Source organism: Hibiscus syriacus, unplaced genomic scaffold (assembly GCF_006381635.1).
Source record: "Hibiscus syriacus cultivar Baekdansim isolate YM2019G1 unplaced genomic scaffold, ASM638163v2 tig00110122_pilon, whole genome shotgun sequence".
NCBI classification, from domain to species: Eukaryota; Viridiplantae; Streptophyta; class Magnoliopsida; order Malvales; family Malvaceae; genus Hibiscus; species Hibiscus syriacus.
Window position 1 is genome coordinate 44,187 of NW_024062598.1, and position 10,200 is coordinate 54,386.

The 10,200-nt window shown below is 39.2% G+C and overlaps 1 protein-coding gene across 3 annotated transcripts; it reads left to right on the forward strand.

The window, feature by feature from the left end:
• Positions 1-1,291: 1,291 nt before the first annotated feature.
• On the forward strand, positions 1,292-9,859 carry LOC120215504 (1,4-alpha-glucan-branching enzyme 1, chloroplastic/amyloplastic-like). 3 transcript variants are annotated; one of them, XM_039213176.1, is made up of 15 exons: positions 1,292-1,627; positions 1,727-1,837; positions 2,027-2,237; positions 2,375-2,444; positions 2,541-2,810; positions 3,144-4,050; positions 4,412-4,528; positions 4,767-4,829; positions 5,088-5,195; positions 5,457-5,558; positions 8,337-8,404; positions 8,562-8,643; positions 8,959-9,075; positions 9,333-9,452; positions 9,531-9,859. In XM_039213176.1, the coding sequence occupies exons 1-15, from the start codon at positions 1,538-1,540 to the stop codon at positions 9,663-9,665; spliced, it is 2,571 nt and encodes an 856-aa protein (XP_039069107.1). In that variant the 5' UTR covers positions 1,292-1,537; the 3' UTR covers positions 9,666-9,859. The 3 variants fall into 3 exon arrangements, with proteins under 3 accessions (XP_039069107.1, XP_039069105.1, XP_039069106.1); XM_039213174.1 differs by having other exon boundaries at positions 1,294-1,627; positions 9,542-9,859; XM_039213175.1 differs by having other exon boundaries at positions 1,294-1,618; positions 9,542-9,859.
• Positions 9,860-10,200: the final 341 nt, after the last annotated feature.

Consider the following 10,200-nt stretch of genomic DNA (forward strand, 5'->3'; position numbering starts at 1 on the left):
TAAATTAAAATAAATTTACCTATGAATCCAGATGTGCCATGTGTCACACCTGTCATTGGTTACCTACGGTTCCGGAGAGGAAAGCGTTGGCAGTCAAGTGACCGGAGAGCGCATCAAGAAGTGTTGACTTCCCGGAGCCTGAAGGTCCCATGAGGGCGGTGAGAGTGCCTGGCACGGCATAACCGGTGTGCCCTTCCAACACCTTCTGGGTCGTCCCGTTGCTGAGAGACACCATCACGGTCAGGTCCTTCAATGTCAGCCTGGCGGATACGTCTCCGACGAACTCGGTGTTGGTCTTCTCTGGCCACAGTGTTTCACTCAGTGAACTCAAACCTCCGACCACCATACCATTCCCCGCTGGTTTATTAGGCTCTATCTCCATCATTACAGAATGTGAAGCAGAATTCCTCATGGAGACGATGGTTAAACCGAGTCTAATTATTAAAACAAAAAACAAAAGAAAAATGGGATTGGTATGAAGAAATGAAGCGTGGAATGCAAGTGTTGAATGAACTGGTTAGTAGGTTGAGAGTATCCCATGCAAAATGAGCCGCCGCCGCCTCTCCCACTCATCAAGTTTGAGCAAAAATAGTTTTATCTCTTTGGTTTTTAGGTGCGTGACGGAGCTGAGCTGATAAACAAACCTATTAAAACTAGCTTCTTTCTTCATGCCGCCACAACAACCAAATGTTAACGATGATGCTTAATCAATAGATTATATTATATTAATTAACAATGTAAGAATATTTAAAGTATTATATTATATATGATTCAATCGTATTTTAACATTTAAACGTATAATCTAATATTATTTTAATATCTGAAAATTTTATTTATTTATTTTAAATCATTGAAGTGATTATAAGATTGTATCTTACATAATTGCTCCAATATTAATAATTAATAATTATTGATAGATGTGTAACCAATAACACATGATATCTCCTGATTCGTAGGTAATTTATTTTAATTTATTAAAATTAGGATCAAATTAAAAGAATATATAACTAAAATGTATTATTTGTGTAATTATACCATCCAGATAAGCCTGTTAACGGCTGTTAACAGTCTACATGTGTTTTCTGTCACGCCTATTAGCGGTGAGTGGTCAATTTGTAACAAACGATAACGTTAATGATCGATTTGTGACTTTTAAAATATCAGTGGTGAAAACGAAAACAATACATTAGTGACCAGTAGAGTAGTTTACCCTTTTGATTTTTATAATAAATCCTGGAATTTTAACGGGCGGCTGAATCGCAACGTGTGAGCATATGCTTTGTCTCTTTCGGAAGGCAAGTCGATCACCATTTCAACTGCAGCACTTGTTTTTCTGCTGAATTAACAAAACTAATTTTGCTTATTTTTCGTTGAATAACCAACGGCCTAGATTTTTATTCCATTAAATAAATATGGGATTTGGAGCTAATGCTGATCATTTGTGTTTATGCTTTGCTCTCTGTTTAAACCATTCTTTGCTTAAAAGAGACAATGGAGCTGAGCTTTGCTTGAGAGGCTGGATCTTGGATTCACAAAGATGATGGCTTCCTTGAGTCTTCTCGCTACGCCTTCTGCTTTTCGATCTTTCTCACCTTCATCCAACAACAATCGCTCTTTCGTAATATTAGTTCAGTCTTTTCTTTTTACTCTAATTTCTTAAAATACTTGATCATTTGCAATGTCGTTTCTACTCCGACGGCTGTTTAACTTGTTTATGTTTCCCCAGCGTTCAACAACTAATCATCAACTTGCCAAACAACTAGCCGCTGAGTATAGTCGTGGATCCCAAAATTTGTTACGGCGACATTTATTTCCCTGCAACTCCTTGTATCGAAGGGTACGATTTCTTTAATTTTCATAAATATTAGTCCTAATCAGCGCTAGTGAACGTATTTCTAATTTCTCGCACGATGAAATGTAAAATTGATTGAAATCCTTGGCTATCTTTGGTGTCATATACGGAAATGGAATCGTAAGTGTTTTGGTGTTGAATAACTCATCTTCTCTGCTCTACTTTCCCCTCTAGGTCAGCTATGGTTCCCCAATATCAGCTGTTATAGTTCAGGATACTTCAACGATGACAACCTCCGAGGAAGAAGCAGAACACATCCGTATCTTCGATGTTGATACTGCACTCCGACCATTTAAAGATCACTTTCAATATAGAATTAAGAAATATGTGGATCAGAACACTCTCTTTGAAAAGTACGAGGGAGGGTTGGAGGAATTTGCAAAAGGTCATTTAAATGCCATCCGCTTATTGATTTGCTTTTATCAAAGGCTATTTCGATGATGAAGTTTCTTGCTAAGTAGTTAAATCAGTATCTCATATGCGAATGTTCAAATGAAATCTGTCTTTTACCCTCTTTTATAGGTTATTTGAAATTCGGATTTAACAAAGACGACGATGGAATTGTCTACCGTGAGTGGGCTCCTGCTGCTCAGTAAGTTTTTGGTTTCTGAAACACAAATATACTAACTTTTGGTACTAGCAAGCTACATATATCTGTTGCTTAGTTAGAGTTTTTTGCATCATTCAGGGAAGCTCAAGTTGTTGGAGATTTTAATGGATGGGATGGTTCCAACCACCAGATGGAAAAAAATCAATTTGGCGTTTGGAGCATAAAAGTTCCGGATTATGAGGGAAACCCTGCTATTCCTCATAATTCAAGAGTCAAGTTCAGATTCAAGCATGGTGATGGAGTTTGGGTAGATAGGATTCCTGCTTGGGTTAAGTATGCCACTGTAGACCCTAATACATTTGGAGCACCATATGACGGCGTGCATTGGGATCCTCCACCTTCAGAAAGGTGCAGTTTCTTCAGATTTTATTTTATTTATATTTTTACTCATGATTTCATTTAATATAAAAGAAACATAGTTAGTAGTCAACAAAAGTGTTGTGTCTAGGCCCAAAAAAGGGAAAGAAGAAGAAGAAACAACAGTGTGGTGCAGGGTTCTGGACATTGTAGTACTTGCGTATTCTTTTAATCCATAATTTAAAGACCATTACTGAAATCAGTTTGATATTGCTTGAGATTGGAAACTTGCTGCCTTATTCTTTTGATATTGCTGATTTTGTAATTTTAATACATGTGATCTAGAAATTGTTCCTTTTAATGTACTCTTCATTGATAATGCAGGTATGAGTTTAAGTACCCTCGTCCTCCAAAACCTAAAGCCCCAAGAATATATGAAGCACATGTTGGAATGAGTAGTTCAGAACCACGTATTAGTTCATACAGAGAATTTGCTGATGAAGTTTTACCCCGAATTAAGGCAAATAATTATAATACTGTACAATTGATGGCTGTAATGGAGCACTCCTACTATGCATCGTTTGGATACCATGTTACGAACTTTTTTTCTGCAAGTAGTAGATCTGGAACTCCTGAGGACCTCAAATATTTAATTGATAAAGCTCACAGCTTAGGTCTACAGGTCTTAATGGATGTTGTTCACAGCCATGCAAGTAACAATGTCACTGATGGACTCAATGGCTTTGATGTTGGCCAAAGTTCACAGGAATCATATTTTCACACTGGAGAAAAAGGTTACCACAAGTTATGGGATAGTCGGCTGTTTAATTATGGTAATTGGGAAGTCCTTCGCTTCCTCCTTTCAAACTTGAGGTGGTGGCTTGAGGAGTTCAAATTTGACGGGTTTAGGTTTGATGGAGTGACCTCCATGTTGTATCATCACCACGGTATCAACATGGCATTCACAGGGAATTACAACGAGTATTTCAACGAGGCTACTGATGTTGATGCTGTTGTTTATTTAATGCTGGCCAATTCTCTGATACATAGCATCTTGCCGGATGCAACTGTAATTGCTGAAGATGTTTCCGGTATGCCTGGACTTGGTAGGCCTGTCTATGAAGGGGGAATTGGTTTTGATTACCGGCTAGCAATGGCCATCCCTGACAAGTGGATTGATTACTTGAAGAATAAGAATGATGAACAGTGGTTAATGAAGGATTTATCCTGGAACTTGACAAATAGGAGACACACTGAGAAGTGTATATCCTATGCTGAAAGTCATGATCAGGTATAAACAGCGAGGAATTGTTTTTCTCACCAATCTATTTCTAAATTTAGTTAAATCATTTCTTCATGAGACACCAGAATTTCTTTTCCTTTGGACTTCGTTTTTCTTTCTTTTGGATGATGACAAAAAGAGATATAACATAAAGAACGCTTGAGCAATAAAATGCTTACTGTCCTCTTTTTTTTCTCCTCTATCTCGAAGCAAAGCCTGAAAGGATGCATATCATAAATGGTTAATCATAGCCGATCTCCTTCCCTGAATCTGACACCACATTGGCACTTCTTACTGATTCCTTTCCTTTAATTGTTTGTATATTTTGCCATTTGTCACGTTTCTCTGATACCACTCTTTTTTGGTGCAGTCTATTGTTGGTGACAAGACAATAGCATTTTTCCTGATGGACAAAGAAATGTACTCCGGCATGTCATGTTTAACAGATGCTTCTCCTGCCATTGAGAGAGGGATTGCACTTCACAAGGTTGGTGCTAACTCAAAACTTATATAGACTTTTCTCTGTTGTTTCCTTAATGTCTTTCCTTGATGAATTACAGCAACCATGAATCCATGTGTTGTTATGAAAACTGCAAATATGGAACTTTGATTATTTTATTCAGCCATCATATTTTGCGTCAGCGTGGATCATTTTCTTTTTTAATTCATTATTTGTTACTTTCTCACCCCTAACATTTTTCCTTTATTTAAAATTTCTTTTGCAGATGATACATTGTATCACTATGGCATTAGGAGGAGAGGGTTACCTTAATTTTATGGGAAACGAGGTAAACATTCTGGCTCAACTTTTCATACTGGACATTACAAGATTTTATCTGGGTGGATATTGGAGAAATATTAAGTCTAGGAAAGTAGAATGAACCGATGAAGATATGCCCAGTCCATTTAAGTAAAAAAGACAAAAAAAGAAAAGAAAAAAGGAGTGATGGGCTATACATGACTAGAGGGAAATTTTCTAATATAAGGGCTTGTTTTCTCTTTTAACAAATAAGTTTAGTAGATATCTCTTCTGCATGTTTGTACAGTTTGGCCATCCTGAATGGATTGACTTTCCGAGAGAAGGCAATGGGTGGAGTTACGAAAAGTGCACAAGACAGTGGAACCTGGTGGATACCGATCACTTAAGATACAAGGTCCATGGTCATTTTCATTGTTAAGAATTTCTTAAAGTTTCCGTGCATTATTTCCACTGGGTAGATAATTGTGGAAACACAAACACTGCTCACCTGCCTTTTTAACTTTGAAGGCATCATTATAATCTATTTTATGAACTGAACTTTCTTCACTATTAATCATTGTTGTATCTTACTTTTTTATCTTTCTCCATTCAGGAGTGCTTTGCTCCTCCCATGCAATCTTTACCTAAACTTTTCCCTTTGCATTTGGCTTTGCAGTTCATGAATGCATTTGATAGAGCTATGAATGCACTTGATGATAAATTTCCATTCCTTTCATCGGCAAAGCAGATGGTGAGCTGCGCTGATGAAGTAAACAAGGTAAATCTGCAATTTTCGTAATATCATTGCAGCAGTCCATCTCTCTAGGGCCCAGGTGTTTTTAAATTTAAAAGTGTTGTCTCATTCGTCTGTTGCCCGCTGGCCGCTGCCGCCGCCCGCCGTCTGCTGCCGCCGTCCGCCGCCACACTCTGACCACCGTTTGACGCCGCTTTTTCCTAGGATGGTCGTCTGCTCACGGTGAATACAGATCTGGACTTGCATTTGCGAAAAACGCTGTCTTTAGTCGCAGATCTACACTCGTCCTTTGCAGATTTTCGAAGCCTCCAGCCGTCCGAGTTCGCCTCCGCCACTCAACCCAGCGCAGTGCCTAAACGTGACCTAATCCCGTCTTCTCTTGTGTCGAGCAGTGGTGTACAGCTGAGTATTCACCATGGAACCCCATCCAACGTCTCAACCCAGCCAACTTCGAGGGTTTGACTCAGCTGGTGCGGTGGCTGCTTCCTCCGTGAGGCCTCCTATTGTTCCTCCTTCATCGTCTAGGAGTTCTCATCTCCCGCTTGAACCAGACTGCCGTGTTGCAGTTGGTGATATCCCCCTGGAGTCTGCCAAGGAATTAGAAGCGAAAGTGAAGGCTCTTAAAGCATTAGTGGCAGAGTTGAATAAGCGGGTTAACGATTTAAAAATGAAGGAAAATGCAGTTCCACGAGGCAGTCTTCTCAAGAAATCTGGATCCGCTGGTGCAGCCTCTTCATCTTACTCCGGTAAGGACAATCGTAAAATTGAGAATGAAAAGGAGAGGACAAGGTTACGGAAACCGCAAAGAAGAGTTTTTACCAGACGCTTGTTGGCCGGATTGAGACAGTTTGGTAACTTCTCTATTCCACCGAATGCTGCTAAGAACGATGTTTTGGCAGCCTTGGCACGTGAGGCGGGTTGGATAGTTGAGTCCGACGGCACCACTTACAGACACTCTCCTTCAACCCAAAATCAACAAAATTCGGGATCATTTTCGGCGAGGTCGGGTGAAATCCACTATCATCCAGTCCTTTGAAGAAATGCTCACAAGAAGGGAAACATAGGAACGGAAAGCTGTCTTTTGTTCATGCAACACCAACGCTTCCAGTCGCTAATGTTGATCATGGTGGAGCCAAGGAGATCTATTCGAAAGGGTATTCCGATGCAAAATTTTCCGAAGTGGTGGGAAGAAGAAGAAATGGTTTTATAATCGGTCGAAAGAAGGCCAACCAGATTTTCGCAATGGGTCCATAAAGGATTGTTACACGATTTTTATCGAAAACCTTCCAGAGAAGATCCATTGGAAGAAACTTGCATCCATATTTGGCTCACATGGTCAAGTTATTGATGCCTTCATTCCCAAAAAAAGAAACTCGAATGGGGTTCGTTTTGGGTTTATTCGCTTTGCTACAATTGAAGAAGCAAGGACATCGATTTCTAAGATGAATGGTTATCATATTTACGGCAACAAAATTAGAGTCTCTTTGGCTAAACATAAACCCCGACAGTCTTACTGGCGAAAGTCCTCGAAAGTTGTTCATAGTAAGTCGGGGCTGGAAGTTTTTCCGACAATTAAACACTGTGAAGTTGAGGGTGTTGTGGACGCAGATAAACTTCATGTGTTGTCTAACTGTCTTGTGGGGTGGTGCAAGAACTTTATCAAGATTGGTAATCTTGCTAACCAAATACAAGCCAAAGGACTAGCGGGTTTCACGCTTATGAGAGCTGCTGGAAATGTAGTTCTAATGGTTTTTGAAGATTCTAATTCGTTGAGATGCGTGAAGGATGAAAAGTTAGAAACTCTTGCAGAATGGTTTTCCAGAGTGGAAACTTGGTCTGAGAGCCTTGTGGTGGAGAGCCGGCGCGTTTGGCTAGTTTGCGAAGGTATTCCTTTTCACGCTTGGAATTGGGATACTTTCAAAAACATAGCTACTAAGTGGGGCAAGTTAATAGCAATCGATAACAGTTGTGAGTTCCCTTCGTCTTTTGATCGGGCTAAAATCAAAATACTCACAAACGCTCAAGTGAGAATTAATGAGTTGTTGGAGTTGAAGGTCGGGGATCATTTATTCAAAATCTTGGTGCATGAAGTTGATCCTTCCTTCAAACCTAATTCTTGGGTTCCTGAAGATTGCGATATTTCTTTAGATCTTGATCCTCCAATTGGGTTGTGATTGTTCGGCTGCTGTATTCAGAGGCGTTTTTAAGTTTGTGGTTGTAATTGTTGGTTTTTTGTTGTTGTTATGTTATCTTACATCTTGAGGTGATTTAGGGGCTTTTTGGTTGACGATGTAAGATTTCTAGGTGATATGGGTTGTATTGGTGTTTATTCCCGTATGTGGGTTTGGTGTTACCTCATGTACTTAGTATTATATTTAATAAAATATGAGGCACTCTTTTCTCCCTTCCTTGTTCTTCAACATACTTCTAAGTATGTGGAAGAATACGAAGGGAGTTTTTAATGAGACCTCCAACTTCTATCAAAAAAAAATTTTAAATTTTAGAAATAACAAATTGCTTATGTATCACTCTTTTTTATGGCTATTGGAAAACCAAAAGACTGCAATGGCCAACAAACAAGATTATTATTTCCTTCTATGAGTTTCAAACACGTATGGTACAATGGATGGTTTCTTGTTATGTCATCATGCTGGTGTATCTTTTTTCTTTCTTCTTTTATTTCCAACGGATAGCGATAATGGCACTACACCCTTGTTTAGTTCTTCTCTGCCTTATAACCTTCTGTTGCCATGTTTTAACCATTTCAGTTTTGGTGGATTCGATAATGATTTCCTGATTTAGGTTATCGTCTTTGAGAGGGGAGATCTTGTTTTCGTGTTCAACTTTCATCCAGAAAATACATATGACGGGTATGTATGTTTCAAGTGATGAAAACATATATATTTTTATTTGTGTTTGTACAAGGAACAATTCATGGATGGAGACTAGTCTACTCGTCTATATATGCCAGAAAGTAATTACTTGCATCTTAAAACTCTTCAAGTGACTATTGTGCGAAACATGCAGGTACAAAGTGGGGTGTGACTTGCCAGGGAAGTATAGAGTTGCGTTGGATAGTGATGCTTGGGAATTTGGTGGGCATGGAAGAGTAAGAACTCCTGCTATTGTTGTTATTCTTGCCTGTTTCTTTTGATACAAGAGTCATGTTCTCTGGCTTGTTTTCTTCCATATAATTGGAAGTCTACAGCTACTAATTTCATGAACCTTTCTGGGACATGAAAACAATTTTGATTGTTTCCTTGGGTCTAGGAATGGGTTGTGGTCTGGTCCTGTATGTTGGCAACCACAATTTATCTACCCTGATACTGTACTAATGAAGCAGTAGCATCTATAGCCTCTCTTTCTTATCCATGAATTGTCTTCTCTCCTGGTAATGGTATATAATTAGTTATTATTCTGGTAGGTGGCTCATGATGTGGATCATTTCACATCTCCTGAAGGAATTCCGGGTGTGCCTGAAACTAACTTCAATAATCGCCCTAATTCTTTCAAAGTACTGTCACCAGCTCGCACATGCGTGGTACGATTATCTCTTCCCGGTCTTTCTGATTATATTGTTTCATTTATATCCATCCCGGCCTACTAACGAATCAATTTTTTGTCTTTTAATTGGCATGAAAATGCACCTGCCTTCCTACTTACCATACTTCGCATGGGATAATTGTGTATATATAGTATTGTGAACTTTGGCTTATAGCTTTTGGAACTTTGAATGGTCATAGTACCTTCCTTGGAAGGAAAACTTGGACTGACAGATCACTTACAAAATTTCCACAGGTTTATTATAAAGTCGACGAAAGTCTAAAAGAAACTAATGACGCCGAATTAAGTGGTGTCGATGAGACATTAAAAGTCGACGCACCAGAGCAGGAGAATGTTGAAGAGTCGACTATCCTGGTAGGTGATCAAATCTGTGCCTGTTTGTATGGCCGCTTAGCCTTGAGATGAAAAACTTAACTTGACAGATTTCTTAAGATTCTTCCCAGGTTGCTCATGGAGCTGAACAGAATCCAGGAGAAACTAATGACCATTACGTGGGCAGTGTTCATGAGAAATCGCAAAAAGACGGAGCAAAGCGGGAAAGTATTGAAGAGAGAGCTTCTGTGGTAGACAAAATGATTGTGGCTAATAAGCTAAATGATCCTGAAGTGGAAGAGTCGGAGGAGGACGGAATGTCGGATGAATAAGCTTTTCGGCTCCAACACGAATCTTCCGGACGGATTTGATTACTGAAGCCCAAGTGCCTAGCTTTTGTTTTGTGAATAATAATAGTGCGAGGACCGAGTAAGCATGGGATTTTATTTTGTTTTGCACTTGTAAATATTATGTAGAGAACAACAATAGTTTCCAACAAAATGTAATAAGCCCGAGTGAATGCGTTATGTTTATATTCAAATATTGTCTGGTAGAGTAACCAGAAACCAAACACACTTGGGAGATGGAAACATCTGTAGTCTATATTCAAACCTTCAAAATTACTTGAAATTGAAGAAGAAAATTCCCAAAGTCCCAATTTTCAGAGCTTACCAACTCTTCTAGCCGCTGTTTTCTTCTGAGAGGCAGTGACAGACACAGGAAGAGGAGGCTTCTTATTCTCTTTGTTCATGCTCCGTAGCAGATACCTTGGAGTCTCCATCGCCGACTT

What these genes read in the sequence shown, in the direction of transcription:
- LOC120215504 (XM_039213174.1), top strand. Translation starts at nt 1,538, where the DNA reads ATGATGGCTTCCTTGAGTCTTCTCGCTACGCCTTCTGCTTTTCGATCT. An exon ending in ATCGCTCTTTCGTAATATTA is followed by an intron (nt 1,628 to 1,726) that starts GTTCAGTCTTTT and finishes ATGTTTCCCCAG; the next exon opens with CGTTCAACAACTAATCATCA. An exon ending in CACCAGCTCGCACATGCGTG is followed by an intron (nt 9,076 to 9,332) that starts GTACGATTATCT and finishes AAATTTCCACAG; the next exon opens with GTTTATTATAAAGTCGACGA.